We start from the raw sequence: 18,700 nt of genomic DNA, 5'->3' as shown, positions 1-18,700 counted from the left end.
GTCAGGTTCTTTCTCTATCTCACTAGTCATTGCATACAAGCATACACAAGCCAGATGGCTAAAACCATCAATCTGTGTTAAGATTTATGTTAGGAACAGAGAGGTGAAAGGCTCTAAATACCGCTGCTAATCCCCAAAGCCATTAAACCGCCTCCACCTTGTTGCTCACGCTTCTATTTGCATTCTTCTTCACGCTAGCACGCCGAGAGTCAACGCTGTACAAACACCTTTTATTTTTAACTGTGCAGGCATTGAAAAGCTCTTACAGGAGAGCAGGAGGCTGCTTTTTCGTCTGCGTTCAGAGCCCAGGCACCGCACACTGCTGGCTCCCCCCTGCCTTCCTCCTCTAACCTCTCCTCAGCTGCCTCGTCTCATCCTTCAGGATTCATCCCTTTCCTCAGCACTTCTGCTGCTTCCTAATTTCCGGACATTTCCTTATTTCCAGCCAACCCGTGTGTCTCGGTCTGCTCCTCCTTGCACGTGTGGCTCTGTGTAGTGAACATAACCCCAGGAGGGTCTGGAAGGGGTTGGTGAGGATGGACTGAACTCCCCTCGGTGTGCACACACACACACACAGGCAAACAGAGCAACAAGGTGGGCAGAGCTGTACAGGAGGTTGAAGAGACAGGTTGGTGATCATGCTGCTGATGCCTCAAAAAAACAACAACCCCCCAAAAAAACCCATAAAACCTTTCAGCACTGAAAGCTGCAGTCATCCCGTGGAGCTTGTTTGCTATACAAAGACAGGAGTCCAGCTGAAAAAGCTCCTGCGTTCAAGGATTTGCCTAGCAGGTATTCCATGATCTGTCTGCACAGTTTTCACTAGAACAACAGAAGATGTGCAGCACAAATCTCACAACATTAAGGAAAACTGATCCCATTTCAGGGCAGTCTCTGCTTGTTCGAATCAAAAGTTTCTCTTGTCCAACCTGCGAGTGGGCAGCAGCGTGGGCCAGGCCACCTGCCTGATACAAACGGTCTAAACCATGATAATACCAGGTTTCCAGAACCAAGTGGGTTCTCACTTTCTAAATTTCTCTCTACTGCACTTGTCTTTCCAAAACTTTGTCCCAAAGCTTCACCCACCTACATACATGATCATCTTACTATCCTTAAGGAGCTTTATAATCACGTGTCTCATGTCTCTTTTCAACACTTAGTAACTGAAAAAATAACTTGGTTTTGATTGCTTATGGCCATTGCTGCTACCCAACAGAAGCTCCACAATAGTGTACAGGCTCTATCTCCATCTCAACATAAAAGAGTCAACGTTTTGTAGCATAGTAAAACACATGAGAACACCCTAGTGTCTGATGAAGCCCAAATGTACATATGAAGCTTACAATAACCTAGAAGCTCATGAATAATTTGGGTTGTTCTGATCCCTCCAACTCAGTTCTCCACCAGGAGAATATAACAGACTGACCAATAGCACCGAAAAAGGGAACATTTTCTTGGAGAAAAAGCAGATTTGGAAATCTCTGCCAGATGAGATCAGCTAAACCCAGGCCTGATTCTTGCCTCTACTTGTAAAAATGTGTATTTTCCATAAAGCTTTCCCCTCATCCTCAGTGCTTTTAAGAGGAAGAAGCAAAAAATAAAAAGGTAAAACAAAAAGATCCTTAACAAAAAAGTACATACTTCTGCTTTGGAAGAGGAAATAGGACATCTTTTGGTTCTGAACATTTGTATCCTTTAATCATGCCATCCTCATACAGAGCAATAGGCACTATATAAACCTCCATCTGCCACTAAGCAAGCGTAATCAAACTTTTTAGTCTGCTTATAAAGAAACTTCCACCGATACACTTTGCACATCCTGGCCTTACTGCAGCACTGGTGCGGTTTTTCTTCCCGCGTTGCTTAGTTACACCAGTCCCACAACACCAGAGTCTCAGTGAATGTAAAATGCGTTTGTAGCTTTTGAAGCCGTATCAAATAGAAATCCTTAGTACCAGCCTCCTAAGAAGTTAGGCACTGGTTGTTTTTTTTTTTTTTTTTTGTCACTGCATAGATGGCTTCTTTTATGTACCGTATCACTTGATCTGCTGTAAAATACATATACCCGTATGAGCGTCAGCTGCGTATAAAGGCTACGCGGTAGCTGCCATTCCCACTGCGAGTGAACTGGACAACATTGTTCCAGTGCAGGAAATGGTGCTCACAGCCAGGATCAGATTTGGATTTCTATTTCCCAGATGCTTCTACCTTACACAAAAGGAATGAGGCACTCCTTGGGAAAATACACATCAGTTTTTTGAAAAGAACCTATTGCAAAAACTCCTTATTTCCTCCCTGTTCTAAAATACTGAAAAAAACCTGAGTTTTGTTTACACAAGTGCTAAAGTGGATTTCTCACCCACATGTATGCTAATGTAATAGTCACACACAAAATGGTATGTTTTGCATGTGGTGACACATTTCTAAATACAACCTTCTAACAAAATCTCATCAGTAACTTAAGGCAGAGGCAATCAAACGAGACAAACACAAATTTAACTGCATCCTTTGCAATTAGAAGCACTCAAGCACACAAAGTGACTCAGTGTCAGTGACCAGAGAGGACAGGATATTTTTGAACGTGACATAAAATGCATTTGGAACGCTTTACGTGGGATGCCATGAGATGCAACACAGCAGGAAGAAAAGATCCCTGATCAAAGATGTATTCATGTAAGATATTATACAGAAAAAGCTTCTGCTTGTTCGCCTTCTGGTGCCAGGCATCTGTGTGTGAAGGACAGAGTACAGAACAGAACAGCAACGCATTTCCCTACCGGTCTCTCCCTGAGCCTATTACATATAGACCATGGTGATTAACAGCCACTGTTGGACCAGTCCTCTGTTGGTTGGGATAATCCTCTTTTTAACTATATTTAAGACCCACAGGCTCCGCAGCACCTCATAGCAAGCATTCTTACATCCTAACTATGTGTTGGGTGAAAAATTACTTCCTTTTGCTTGTTTTCGTTCCGATTCATCATTTCCTGGGACACCTTGCACTTCTTCTGTTACAAGAGATGGTAAATAATTGCTCCATATTCACCTTTCTAATTACTGCACTCATCAAGCAGCAGCCTGGTCCTTGCATCTGCATGACCGCTGTGCCTTCAAGGGCATCCTCATTGCCTGCCACATCATTGTTTCAACACAGCCCTTATCCAGGTGTCTTCCTGGAGCTGGAGAGCTCAGGGATTTGAGTGAGTGGACACATACAGAGAAACAGCCATTTCCTGCGATCACGGGATTGACTGCCGGCTCCACTGTCAGCCTCACAAAAGGAGACAAGGAAAACGTCCACAAGATACTACTGGAGCAAAGAAGAGAACACTCCATTCAGTAAAGAAAATACTACTGGCAACAGCACTTCAGTAGGTTATGGTCCCATGGTCTGTCCAGACCCTGCTCGAAGAAGTGTCATTGCTGTTATCAGGAATGAGGAAGCAAACAATTTTCCACACAATCATAGAATCATAGAGTCATTTCAGTTGGAAGAGACCCTCAGGATCCTCGAGTCCAACCACAGCCTAACTCTGGCACTAAACCATGCCCCTAAGAACCTCATCTAAATGCCTTTTAAACCCCTCCAGGGATGGTGACTCCAGCACTTCCCTGGGCAGCCTGTTCCAGTGCCTGACCACCTTTTATCTGACAATTTTTTTCCTAATATCCAATCTATACCTCCCCTGGTGCAACTTGAGGCCATTTCCTCTTGTCCTGTCACTTGCTACTTGGGAGAAGAGACCAACACCAATATCACGAGCCTCTGTCAAACCATGTACAAGCAGAAGACCCAAGCACAGATTTTGGGCTGAGCCATACTTGCAACACACAGCCAAAGGCTAGAGCAATGCCCTGTCAGCAGTCAGCCAGGAAATAATGCAGAAGTGATCGTAGCAGGAAGTTTTATTATGGTTCAAACTAAAGCAGAAAACTGCCCATTAACTTTTTATTAGGTACTGGAAACCCACTGCCATGTTAGAAGGTGTTAGAAACCTGCCTTGGGTCTGCACGTCTAAGGTCCTAAAAATAGTTTCTGAGCCATTAATTACAGATCCTGTCTCCCAGACACCACTCCTGAGCTGCTTCTTGTTCATCCTCCTGCACTACACTGAGATGCTGGCAAAAGGGGTCAATGAGTGGTAGGACTGGCATAGTCATCGCCACAGCAAATGAAGACAAAAAGCCACAGAAAAAATTTGGTTTACAGTTTTACAAACACCATTAGCTTGCAGTTAGCTTGAGATTTTATGAGGTAAACTGTTTCAGACACATTTTGAAATGGACAGATATTTTAAGGGTTATGGCTAGAGTAAACTTCTGGATTGAGAACAATTTTTATAGCATCCTATTTACATTGGAGTGTACCTTATCAGGATCTGTAGGTGCTGTGAGAGAGAACTAGAGAAAAGCCAGCATCCTATTCTGGTGCAGAGGCTTCTCCAGCTCCCCCATATAGTTGGTGCTTCCTTTGAACCCTCCGCTACTGGGGGACAAGGAATGATCATGCGAAACAGCAGGGCCCTGCTTCTCTCCAGCTGTTTTGAATTAAGTCCTTCAGCGAGGGGTCTTGCAGAAGCCATATGAAGACGACATCCTCCAATACAAAGACAGCTCAAAGGAGTGCAAGAGCATATTTCACACCCACGTGAAATTGTCAGTGTGTCATAGCTTCTCCAAAACCACTGCTGCCTTCCACCCACTGAAAAACTCACTTGTCTCTGCCTGTACACAAGACTCCCTCCAAGATTTCTCATTTGGGGGGAACATTACATGCTGGCATGAAGTCCAGAGCATGCCAAATGGCTGTGAATGCATAAAGACCGAGTGGTACCCTGGCAGGCTCACACAGCCCTGGGAAAGGGATGCATGGTCATGCACCCATCTCATTGCACATTCACCATCTGAAGAGGCAAGCAGGACCTTCAAGTGACAAGTCAAGAGTTTCACAAGCCAAAGAAGCCAGAGAGTCCCCTGAGCACCCAACACAACAACAGGGACACCAGCTCCATCAGAGCTGTGGCATCATGGAAGTGAAACTCATTGGGCTCCTTCCCGCAAACAGGCCTGGACTGCAGATGATCCTGCCCACAGCCAGGGCACAGACCAAAGACTGTGACACCACGTCCCAATCTGCCGCTGCTGTGACCGGTCACTCCAGCTCTGTCCCAGCTTCTGCTCAGGCCCAGACGTGCTCATGTACCCACAGCAGGTATCAGGTCACAGATTTAGGCTCCGTGTCATCAGCAAGGACCCAGCTCATACACAGGGTCTTGGAAGCTTTGTGAGGGAAAGCAGCGAAGAAAAGGAGATGACAGTTTGACTGCCTCTAGTTTAAACCTGTGAAAACACACAGGCGGTTATCAGCTGTGAACATGACAACCTGAAAATTCTGTGTGGGGACGGGAAAAGTACTTGCAACCAAAACCTTCAGGATGGCCCTCATTGACCAGGACGAGAAGGACAAAGGGATTTCAAATTCCCCAAATCTTACTCCCTAACTTGTGTTTCTGGGGGGCCCCGGTGGCCTTTGCACACCTGCCTGAACCAATCAGAAAAAACAGAGCCTCGCGATTTATGAGGCAAATCACTACCCAGGTGAAATCTCAGGCAAAGGATACCGGGTACTTCCAGTAAACTGCTTGGCACCTATCCACCTAGTAAAATAAAGCCCATGAAAAATATTTTGTGGAATACATTCAGGTGATGAATTAAGGAAACGAATCGGCTCATGAACACTGCAAATGCAAATAGAGAGGCTAAATTTATCAAGCGAATTACCCATTTGATACAGGATTAGTTACTAAGGGCTAACTTATGATTCCTTTGCTCACACTGAAGACCGCTTTAGCCCCGGTGAAGTCTGCCGTATCAAGGGGAGAGGGCAATGCTTCTCCATGCCAGTACAGAAATTACAATCTCTGCTTTGGAGTTCACTCACGTATTAGTGCAGGGATCTACCTTTTTAATACAAAGACCTTCACTCAGCCATTTACAGTTTCCAATTTGATTCTGAGCCTGGTAGATCTCTTAACAATGAATTTCCTCTGCAATTGTAATATATTTGCACATTTATGCACAACGAGGATGCTGTGCATCCTCCTGAAGTAACAGGAGTATTAATGTAAGACAGTAGCTCTTATCCATATGTTTTGGGTACGGGGGGACAGTGTTTTCACCAACCAAGATAAAAGCAAAAAAAATGCATTAAATGTCATAACCTGGAATAGAAGGGAGAGAAAATTTTTTCAAAATGAAGCAATTTCTCTCTCTTTTTCCTAACACAACTAATATGCCTCAAAAAAAACCAAAACCAAGAACAAGCTCTTGGGCTCAGCATCCTTTCGTTAGCTCTGAAAGGACATGGAGGCTAAAAGCTTGCATCTTCTATCTATCAATTGGTCTAATAAAAGTTCAAACCTGTCTTCTCTCTAACAATTTTAGCGATGTTTTAGTGAAGTAATTCTGTTATTCTGTTTAAAGTAGTAAGAATGTAATATAACCTTGAATGCTGCAGCTCCACAGTACGTACACTTTATAACATTATTTTTGTCCAAAGAACATTTTCAGAAAAAATTATTTCCCTCTCCAATCCACTGATAACAGGCGGTAGATCTAGAAACACTTTAAGCATTACAATTTAAGATAAACTTTTCATAATATACAACAGCCGCAATGAAAAATAAGCATTTGTCAAAGGTCCTTACAAGATTATCTATCTGACTTATTATGTAGCTGGGTATACACAGTATACAGGAGAAAGAAAAAAAGGTATCTTTGCCTCCAGCTGGCGACTGTTTACAAATACCCTTAATTTATTTTACTCCTACAAACAGTATCCTAGAAGTGCATATCACTGCAAGGTAAATGTTGGCAAATCTAGCTTTCCAAGGGAGACTGTTTTTATACCATTTCCTGGTCAGTCTTATAAACACATATATTTAGTAATATAAGTAATGCCTGGTACCTAAGCTCCATGTAGAGTTCTGTTAGAAGAAATTATGAATTCACAGAGAAAAAATGGTATGAGCATCAGCTCCTTTCCTGGAAAGCTCACTGATAATACTAGTAGCAATGAATCCAGCAATGAACTACAAAGAACTACACATCTGAGCCAAAACTGCAGGCAAGGATATTTTATTTGCCTGAAAGATATGTAGCAAGACATTCCCTTGGATTAAGCAGAGAGAATTTCCCAACATAGCTGAAGGGAGAATGTCTGGGCTATCTCGTTCCACTAGGAGGTACGACTCAATTGGTAAGGAGGAAAAAAAACAGTGTTTAAACAGTGATCCATCTTCAGCACCGACGGTTGGTTGTTCTACCAAAACAGTCTTCCATCCTTGCTCTTTTTCTATCAGGACATACAAAAACTCCTCAGAAAAAACCCCAGCGGTTCAACAGAAAATTCTGCGTGGAGCAGGACCCTTTACTTTCTGAACCAGTGCTTTTCTAGATGACCACTAGGATGAGATCCTAAGTCTGAGTTAAAGATTAAGCGGTGCTCCCCCGTGGAGCACGCTGGCTTTGGCTCGGGTTCTGTACAGGCTACTGATTACCAAGATTAAATCAGAAATGCTGAGACTGTGACAACTGGTCTGTTACTGAACAGCTTTGCTACGCTCCTAAGACATGAAATTACTTAGAAGTCTGTATCTTCCTCCTATATATTTAAAGTTTGCAAATGACAAGGCTCTTGGCAGTTGTCTTAATATCAGTACTATTACTCAACTAATTTTTTTGGCATTCCACTCGCAAAACAGGCCTAATGATATGTTCAACTAATGGAACAATTTCCCTATATCTATATTCCACTTACTCTAATGCACTGAGGTGTAACTCTAGCTTCATTTCATTATCACTTGACTAACTCAAGCACTTGGATGTCTTTTCGGATTTATTAATGCACTGGGTTTAAAGTAATAACTATTTATGTATATAACTCCGTGAATATATTCTTCTTTCTAAGCATTTTTGTCCACATCTATTAAAGCAGACATATTTCATAATGTTTCAGAATGTGAGACACTTTAAAAACGTGTCCATGTTTTTTTCTCTAAGCTTAAAGCAATATCTCAGTGTTATTCTCTCTTGTGAGTGTTCAAATAGTGTCCTATCAATTTAAATTTAGGGCAAGTCTATTCTTAAAGACTCCCATTTCACTCCATTAATAGACTCACTTAAAAACAAAACTATAACACCAGACTTTTGGCAATTCCTTTCACAGTCTAAATAGCAGGAATTTATTGCCAAAGGTAGAGATAGTTGCTAATTCCTTGACACAGAGCCATGTTGACTAAGTTCTCTGTGCAAGAAACCAGTCCTACAGAGAAATGGAATATCCCTCCAGCAGGAGAAGCTACTGATAACTCATCAAAGTCTACTATGTTAAATCCGGGTGGCAATTCACAAGAAACCAGGAAAAAGGAACAAACAGCAGGTGCAGACGTGACGGTTCTCTGGTGATCACCATCTGGACCTTCAGCTGATGTTCCCACCAGGAGGCTACAGGCAATTTAGGATGGGGTTGACTTCAGCTGACATCTGTTGAAGAGGTGGTACCCTGCGGAAAAGTACCAAGATGGCAAAGAAAGCCTGAGACTGTGCACTAATTTTTAGGGCACTCCTCTGAGAGAGAGAGAGACAGCTACTGATCATTTCTCCAGGGACACTTACGGAGACTCATTTGGGCAGCACTCATTGCCTCTCCCTGTCTCCTTGTAAGCTGAAGATCTAAGTGACTCCTACAAGGACATACCAAACATCCATGGTGATATAAGATATTAAAATCAGATCTCCTGAATCACTAACCTGATCGCAGGAAACCCTTCACTGAGTCAGGGATCAAGTTTCAGGTGCAAAACTGGTTCCTTTTAAAGCTCTAGCTCACCAGCCAGTAAGTGGTCAGGTCCTTCTGCAAACCACCATCATTAAGGCATATCAACTGGTATTCAGAATCATTAGTTATGAGAAACGTGCAGCAGGGAGACTATGAAAATTGGTCCTGAGATCTTTTAGCAATCTATACCAAATTTGGTGTTTGCTGAGAACTAACACATCTTTCTCTGGACAGTTGTCTGTGGATCAGCGGGATCAGCTTTTTGCATAGTCACATAGCCGCAAACCACTGGATTTGCTGTACCTTAGAGAGTTCCCACCATGACCGTCTTTCTATGGTCACATATCACATTGCCAGTTTTAATTCAAGCAAGAAAAACCTGTCAAAACTTTCTATGCATGAGAATAAACATACTTTTAGAACTACGGTACAACTGATCATCTACCTAACATGGCATAATGCAATTCTAAGTCTTTATATAACATGACATCCAACCACACACGTTCTCTGTAGAGAGGAGTTCAACAATGACAGATTTTGAAAACCCCAGAAAAGAAATAAATCTCCCATGTTCCTCTATTTTCCCCTTTGGGCTTACCATGCTTCAGCTCTGTAGCATCTTCTTGACTCTCAGGCTTTCAAACCCACGTGGGTTTTACAACAACAATACCAGACTTTAATCCATTATTTCAAAGACCTTAATGATGAAGGTGAGCATTAATACTCTAATTTGTTGACAAATTGACACTACAGTCTACTCTGGCTTAATGTGAAGGACAGGGACAGAGCCAGAGTACATCCACTTTATCCTATGTGTTGGGGTACACTGGCCAAAAAAATCAAATCACACAATGAATGGATTAGACACCAATGCAGCCTTTGCAATGCATGTTCAATGTGCTCCAGACAAAAATATTATTAAGCGGTTAGACACCATTCTATGCCACCTGAATAATTCAATAGGTCTTTACGTTTCAGCTGCCAGTCATTGCAAACTGGAGATTACAAAGTCGTCTACGAAAAGCTTTGTTCTAGTGAGATGAGACAGAAACATCACCATTTCCATGCTATCAGCCAAAGCAAAAGGCAAAAAACCACTGTGGCTACTGTGACAACACAGTGCTGTAGAATTAACAGAGACTCACAATACACCAAAGCTCTGCTTCCTATTACTCAAAGACCCTTTCCACTAAACAGACAGCTTGGGGATTATTTAATTGACTGCCACTTCTGAAATGGGGGGATAAAACAAAATACTAAAATCCAGATCATGTCACATATAGTAGGACTGATATCATGGAAACCAAAATAAAATGGGAGAAGGTTAGGGTTGATAAAGATATGGAGCACAGACTTCTAATGATATATGATAAAAATAAATCACAGACGCATGGGGGCAGGGGAGCGGGATTAACAAATTTACTATCCACCAGGTTTTCTTAAATTCTAGAAAGTAACCTCCTGTGTGAAACATAAGATGAATGGCTAACATTTCCCAAGTGCTCCAGTGAGAGCCATCTTTCTCCCATTCATTCTTGCACAGGGACAGCTCAAGTTTAAAGTTCTCATTCAGACACAGTTGGGCTCTAACCCCTGCGGTATCTTTTCAGACCCAGAGAAACCCCACCAGCATCATTAATGAAAGAGCAAAGCATGCACAAAGTGCATGGAAAAGCAATATACACTGGGAGCTATATACATTAGTGCAAATAATTTTCTTCTCACAGTCAAGAGAGCCAGCGCCATGGCCCAGGTTTCTGGAGGAGATAAGAATACAGCAGAGAACGAAGCAACTGGCTGTACTGAGAATGCAAAAGTGGGCCTTGATTTTGCAAAAGCAGTATCACAAGTAGTTCTGCTGGTTCACAAATTTTAAATGTCTGCATTTGTCCAGGATCAGAACCTCTCTGTGCAGCTGATCTTTAAAGAAAGTTCACATTTTAATATTTGGCTTAGGCAGAGAAAGAAGAAAGGACACCAACTGTTGTCTTTTTGCTGCATCATATTTTAAAATCAGACGGCACTCGATTAGCATACCTACCTAGAGGGAAAAACTCGCCCATTTTCTTCTTGAAAATTTTGTAGTCAACCTCCAAGAAGACGCAGAAGATGATACGATCCACCTGTAAGAAACAAAATTATTCACAGTGAAATGATGGCAATCATGAACACTGGCAATAATAAAAGCAAAGACACTTTAAAGCCAACACGCTTTTATGCTCCAGGCAAGAAAGGAAACATCACAAGGAGGCATGTTTTGACTTTATAGTGCATCTGTGTTGTAATTTCTAAAATAACATTTGCAATCGCAGCTCACAACTGTATTCTTTGTTAACTGCCTCCTGTTTACGCAAACCACTCTTGAGCACAGTATAAATGACTTTTGGCATTCTAGATGAGTACTGGGATGCAATGTTTGATGAAAAAGTCACATGGGGGGCTTTAATAAGCATACAAAAGAGTAAACGGGCAAGGAAAGAGCTCTTTTTCCAATCCTTGTCCGACAAGCTTATTTGCAAAACCATTTAGTATTTTAAAATGGCTTTAAAAGGTTTCATGTGGCTTTAATTTACATGAAACCACTTACTCTTGCTATAATACAAGCAGAATGCAGCAAAAACAAAAGCTGATTAGATGACAGGTAGCACACAGGGTAAATAAAACATTTAATATGCCATCTACTTAGCAAGGCTGAGCATATCAATGAAACCACAGCCCATAATGTATGTGCCACCCACCAATGATTTCAAATAAATTGTTTGGGAGATCATTGTATGTGAAAGGCTTTTCTAAAAGAGACCAAATAAAAAGCCAAACAAAATTAAAATGAGAATTCCAGAGCCTTTAAGACTGAAAAACACCCACACTGGACTTCACTCTAGCCTTGCTATTTCTTTACCTGTTTGCATAGCCCAGTACAAATTGCCTCCGCAACCAAAACCCAGCACCAGGAGGGAGCTCTGGAAGTCAAAAAGACCCTCCCACAGCTGAGCTGAGGGACCTGCAACCTGATAATCAAGTTTTTCTCTAAGTGCATGAGAGCTTAACCAGAAAAGGATGAAACCCAAGCAAAGGAAATTCAGCATCTTGGCTGGCATTACGCTCTCCTCGCGTCTCCATGGGCAATAAGCCGATGAGTTGTAGCAGAGCTCCTCAAGAGCGCCTTTGCACACGCAAGAAAAAGCACCAGTCTCCCCCCCGCAGGGAGACCAGCGGGAGGAGCGCTCTCAAAAAAATGCCTTCTTTCCCTTGTCTTCAGTAGAAAATGCTGTCCTTTTGCTAGAGCCGCTTTTTGAAGCGAAGTACAAGTCAAGGCTTCAAAGACACCATTATGTCGAGCAGCTCAGGACATCATTTTAAAGCTCATTTTGGAGCAGCCTGGTAGAATACAGAAGGAAAGCGCTCGTAGTTGCTAACAAGGACATCTCTGAATCAAAGCTGCCTACAAAACCTGAAAGAGCAAACTAGGGGGGAAATAGAAGACTGAAGGTCCAGGTGATGTGGGCGTTAAGGAAGAAAGAGGCTTGTGAGCAGGACAGAAAGCAGCAGGGCAGAGCCGGGGCGGCCGCTGCTTGCCGGGTAAGCACAGTGGCAGATTTGTGAGCCAAAAAATCGCCTGTTGCTGCCTGCTTGTGTGATGTTCACAGAAATAAGCTGCTCTGTGCATCCCTCGTAAACAGACCAGGCTAGACCTTAAAAATATGCCGGACCATGTCATCAGCTTCTCTTCACAAGGGATATAATAAAGAACCGAAATACCGATTGAGCGCTCAAGCCCAAAAGCCATACTCATCTGTGCACTCACAAGTTTATAATGCAAAGCACCGGCAGCAAGTGGTGTCACATTTTACCTATATCAGAGTTTCCACCTAAGTAAAGTTGCGTGTTTTCAGGAAGGAAGCTTTAGACAGTGAATGCTTAAATTACATTTATTGTGAAAATTGTTTTAGGATAGTGCTGGGGTGATGCCAGATTGTCGTCTTCGATCTCTGCCTCCTGAGCAGAGCAGATATTCAAGCATCACAGTGATAGGCCAAATAGGAGAACCAGGACAGACAAAGACCAAGGATGGAAACTTATAAACCACAGGAGGGATTACATTACCATGCAGAGAAATTCTGAGCTGTCTTGCTCTTTCTATAGTCTCACATCCTTTGCTGTAAACACTACAGACATTTCCCTCATTTTATACAGTACAACTTCTCAAGGTGTTCCATTTACTTTTATTTATTCTGAGCAGTGAACAATGATAAAACTTCTGCAGTACTGATAATTTCTACTACTTTTAATATAATTCCTTAATTTAAAGATAGGGAATCTCTCTAGAAATGCCAGACTTTAAAAATTTCTAGCCTCCTCACTGTACACATCCTATATATAAAACTATTCAATTTCTTCTTCCTGTGAGAAAAAGTGCTCTATTTTTAAGTATGCATAAGATATTGTGATGACAGCTGAAATCCTGTGTTTATCTGATTGAATGGCATGTGTTGGCAGATAGTAAACCTGAAATTAAACCATATTCTATCATCCTGCCAGTCACTGACTATTTTATCTAACATCCCCAGCTAAAATAACTGGAAATTAGGCATAGAAAGTAACTCCTGTCCCCACCGTTCCCATTCCAGCTACAATAAGGAAAGGTTTAATCCAAGCGACTCCAAACCTCACAAAAGCTCGGCAGGCCTTTTGGGATGCACGCTTAGGAAAGCTGCTCCCTATTCAAAGAAGAAATCTCTCCTCTCATGTGGCTAGGAAATGCCAACTCGATTATAGACATTTCATGTCGCCCCTTAGAGAGGGCAGGGAGTATCCCCAGGGACCCCCCCGAGGGTGCCCAAAGAGCCCCCAGCGCCTTTTGTAGATGCCTGTCTCCTCCACAGCTGACCAAGCACCACTCGACTGCAGCAGAAGTTTAAAGGAGCTCCAAGTTGAAGGTATTAAAGCTCATCCTTGATCGACAGCTCTTTTTTAGAGGCCGGTATTAAAAATCAACCATCCCCTGTCACAGCCTGATTAAATTCCGCTCGCTTCGCAGCTATGAATAGGTGGATCAAAGAACCCCCAAATTAATAGCGCCGCAACAGAGGAAGAAGGGAGTTAAATTGCATGAGCTGTTCACTTAGTAGGCAGCTTCACGGCCCAGGCTGCACACACATTGATTTATTTAGATATATTTTCCTTTATTTTTTTCTTCTTTCCTTGGGCCTTTCTCTCTTTGCCAGGCTCCATTTAATTTTGAGAGGGATCCCTTCCCAGTGGCTTTGTTAGCTGCACCTGATAAGGTTCAGCAAACTTCTGGGGCTCTGCACGGCTCACAGGGCTCAGGCTGTTCTGCAGCGGAACGGACCCAGAGTCAGTCATTAACACCAGGATTTTACAACGATACGGCCAAATCTCATGAACTGAAACCCTCTCCACTGGGTATAAAAATACTCTTGGTCTTAATAGCAGCAGCGTTGATCTTAATACAAAGAAGTTAGCAACAAAAATTTCCTGCTGTTTTTTGTTCAGTGGGGATTTGTTTGTTTTTTTCCCCTGGTGAATTTGGGAGCACTTTGCATCTAGTGAGTTTTAAGTTTATTGGTGGGTTAATGCACCCTGGGTTAGTTCACTCATAGACCACTAATGGTCTAGAAGAGGCTCCATGGGAGGTTGGGTGGGTGCTCAGGGACCGCTCTGTCACCACACCATGGAATGGTGAAAAGACAAGAGTCTGCTGACACTTTTGGGCAACTTTACATTCTTTTTTTTATGGATCCTTTGAGCAGGAAAAAAGCCCTGCCTTCCCAGCAAACTAAAAGTAGCCACCATGTTCCCCAAAGGACCCTTCCCTCGTGGGCGAGGACGCCACATGTCTACGCACACATCTGCATGTGCAGCCACCAATACAGGAGGCATTCATACTCTACAGCTGTACCTATAGAGACATTTTCGATCCTAAAATGTATGTTTTTATCTCAGCTCTTTTGCTGTGGCATTTGGCAGGTTGTCCAGTTCCTCTGACTTAGTTTCCCTCTGTTCAGGGGACAGTAGTGCTCAGCTGTGCTCCAAAGAAGTATTGCCAAGCACGATCTGCAGGACATGCCAAACTGTCACATGTATAGCTGTACGTGTACCCAGGTACCAAGCTGTGTATTATCAAGCACAGATTAAAAGCAGAAAACAGATCAAAAGACATTCTAGACTATTTTATCTAATGAATGTTTCGATGTCATTGCCACCTCGTGTCTTAACAAAATAACAACTTGCAATGAAAATAAACCCAACTGCATTTCAGCAATCCCAAGGATTTCATGTGAATCCCCAGTGCCAAGACATTTACCCAGCAGGCAGTGACTGCTTTTTATTATATGTGACAAGAAGTTTCATCATAATTTACATCTTACCAGAAAATACACAATAGAAAAACAATACGAATTGCAAAAAATGTTTCCCGATCCCAAATCAAATTAATGGTAACAAGCAACAAAGACAATGAAGCAGCTTTCTGCTCTTTGTATGCGTCGCAAATCCCTTTTATGAAACACCCTTGCCTGATCCCACCAGGACATATTGTCATAAGGCGATGGTGAACACCAGAAGCTTGCTGTAACATTCCTAGTTTATCAAAAATTCTGTGGACTTAATTCAAAACTCACTGAAGCCAAACAGAGGCTTTTTATTGACTTCAGTGTGCTTGGATTGGCGCCTATACTCCGTAACGACAGAAATAACTTTTGCCTCTTTAAGAATTCTTCTGATATTCAAATTTCATTCTGATATTCAAATTTTATTACTCTAAATCTTCAAATACTTTCTCAAACTTATCCTTAACAGTCACAGTTCAGAGCTGTCTGTACCCATTAAGTCTTGATTACTGTGTCTGTAAGGAAGCAGTCCTGAACCTTCAACTGTTCCAAAATCCTGTATTTTCCCTCTGTTTGGACTGCAGCTGCTCAGGCAGTCCTGTTGGCTTTCATTACCTGACAAGAATTCCCTGATAGAGACAAGGCCACCTAAGTCTGGTTTCCAAGGCATGCCCTCCTGGAATCAAAATCTTAATTGTGGGAAGCAAAGAATAAGGAGGAAGAGATTTTTAATGCACCGCAGGATCAGGCTACAAGTGTCCTAGCAGGTCCCTGCACACGGTAAAATTTCTTCTATTCTACAGCAAAGGCTCACTTTGCTGTTCTAAGTCCACATCTCTCTATCTTCAGGGACACCATTTTCCACCTCTCTCTTTTCTGGTTTTCTGACAGAGCTCCTCCCTGCCCAGCACCGAGCTGACACCTTGAACTGATGACAGGCAGAGGTACACTTCGAACAGACCGACATCTGTTTCTGTCCCCTTCAAGTACCGGTAAACGATGTTCTTGACGCTGACAGTCCCCCTTTGGCCTACCCTCTGCCCAACCTGATCCTCCAGTAATCCTATTGCAACCAACTAACAGATGGAAATACCAGCTTTGTAAAATAACACAGGCATCTGACTTATCCCTCGCAGCAGCCGTGATCCACTTTGCCAGAGGCACTGCTTTCCTGAGCACCGTGCACATCTGGCCAGCTGTCCAGACAGGACAAAGAGCAGAGAGCACTGCACCCGAACTGGGAATGAGCCATGGTCAAGAACAGAAGTTTTCACACTCTCCTTCCAAAGGTGAATGATTCAGGCCCTATAAAAACTATCCATTTCACAGCACTGTAAATTAAAATTCAGCCTTCTGGTATTATTAATTTCACAGAAATCACTAAAGCATAGAGTCTAGCTCTGTCTGCGCCTTTCAGCATGACATCACAGTCTATAATTGCAGAATTACTCTCAGAAAGAACTTCAGTCAAGTATTTATGGAAAATACAAAGCTTCGGTGCCACATCCATCCTCTTAACAAGATTTAAGCAGGGCAGGTGTGTCAGACTGGTGATACAGTGAATTTGACAATCAATGAACTGTGTGATGATGTCCACAAAGCAATTCACCCAGCCTTAAGATATTTACACCTGGCCCAGCTTTAAATCCACTGCAGACTTGAGCCAAAACACACTCCTGTTTATTGAACTTGCAGCCACCCCCAGGAGTCCAGCTTTAGGCTGACATGCCATCTCTAGATCATCCTTCAGTCCCGCTGGTGGAGGGAGAATGATGTACTCTCTCAGGAAAAAGGTCTTGGATTTTCATGGATTAGAGTCCTGAGACTCTTTGAATCCAAAGCAAAAAATCTAAATAAAAATCCACATTACCATGAACCTCCTGCAAGTACTGGTATTAATGGAACGTTACGATATCGCATCAAGAGCAAATACCCACTGAGGACCAGCTGTGAAAAAGCAACTCTTACTTAAACTATTGTATTGCTTAGGCAGTCATTGAAAAAAAAAAATGATACGAAACATATGAATAATAAAATGATCTATGCTTATCAGAAATAAGAGTGGAATGTTTTCTGTGGTTGTCTTACTGAAGTTAAAAAACAGAAACAGAAAGTTATTATTAGTGATTTAATACCCTGCTTCATGATGGGATGCATACTTTGCTAGGAGAGATAATTAAAAGTCCAAAGGCAATTTAAAAATGAAACAAACCAAACAAAACCACAAGAACAACAAAACAAACAAAAACCCCCATAACAACAAAAAAACCCAGAAATTTATTACAAGTTTAAAATATTAACACAAACAACATCCCAAAGGAACAGTACATTATACTTTGCAGCAATCCCTGCCTCTAAAACAAAAAGCAGTAGCAACACACTTAGCAACGAAACTCCAGATAAATGTAAAACACGGTCAGAATGTCTCTCCCTGTCTGCTGTGCCTGTTCCTACAGCTCTGCTTGTATTCAATGGACGAGGGCAAATCACTCCCTGTATCGCTGCCAGACATACCACCACAGTTATCACTAGAGCGCAAGCCTATCTCCACATGTCTGAAACACATTAAAAACCATAACACTTTCCAGTGGAGAAGCACTTTCACCCTCGGATCTCAAACACAGGTCGGCATTACAGTTTTGTGATAGTTCCGATAGATCTCTGCCTCCAGGTGGAGATTTGATGTGCCCAAGGTCACAGAGAACAAGAGGAGCAGAACTAGACCAGGACCCTGGGATTTTTTTCTCCTGTTCTCCCTCAAGCAAAAATACTACAGGGAAAAAAAAATATCCTATCAGTGGTCACAAGCTTCACTGTACACCACCAGTTGTCCTCTGGCATAGCCTTTCAATGTACCCATGTACTGTGAGAATCAATAACGATAACTCATTTTCCCTAATACATCGGTTATTTTTTAAAGGCTACTTATTTTCCTTCAGAGAATCCACTCTGTGCCTTCTATACCTTTTTAATAGAGTGTATTGTTCAAGGACAGGTAGAGCTTTCCCTTTTGGGCCTGGTGACTCTTTGTGCTGAGCTGTTGTTTCTTTGTGTGCGAACAAATCACCTGCCAGACGAGCAGAGTGGCTGTCCTAAAGAAGCAATCTGGATCTAAAATAAGAAATTACGACAAAGTTTTCTGAGGAATTTACAAATGGTCAGCAACAAAATTGTATGCGTCCCAGTTACTTACATATTGCATGCTTATATAACAAATAAGACATGATAGTCTGGTAGTGCTAATATAGACACAGTTACTTACATATTGCATACTTATATAACAAATCAGACATGATAGTCTGGTAGTGCTAATATAGACACAGACAGACTAAAGAATAACCAGTAGTTAATAGTTCACGTGTGGGTTGTTGCCCATCAACTTAAAGTTTTTCAGTTTCCTAAAGGTGAAAAACCCTGTAAAATCAGCCCAGGATTTAAGGCAATGTCGCAGTATATTTCTTTTGATGGTCACTAAAACTTGTCAGGAAAGGGGCAAGAGAGTAGTTTAAAA

The 18,700-nt window shown here is 42.2% G+C and overlaps 1 protein-coding gene across 4 annotated transcripts in view; it reads right to left on the bottom strand.

Annotated features, from left to right (window-relative positions):
* MACROD2 (mono-ADP ribosylhydrolase 2) overlaps nt 1–18,700 on the bottom strand; it is a gene marked incomplete at its 3' end in the record, with an annotated part of 876,609 nt that overhangs the window by 79,097 nt on the left and 778,812 nt on the right. For all 4 annotated transcript variants that reach the window (XR_014183592.1, XM_082048203.1, XM_082048204.1 and 1 more), the window contains exon 9: nt 10,881–10,962. Coding sequence is in view for 3 of the 4 variants with exons in the window: in XM_082048203.1 (XP_081904329.1) it covers nt 10,881–10,962 (82 nt within the window). The remainder of the gene's footprint in view (nt 1–10,880; nt 10,963–18,700) is intronic.

The sequence above is a fragment of the Streptopelia decaocto genome, assembly GCF_964273445.1.
Source record: "Streptopelia decaocto genome assembly, chromosome: 3".
In the NCBI taxonomy this organism is placed as follows: domain Eukaryota; kingdom Metazoa; phylum Chordata; class Aves; order Columbiformes; family Columbidae; genus Streptopelia; species Streptopelia decaocto.
This window is presented reverse-complemented; position numbering and strand designations above follow the sequence as displayed.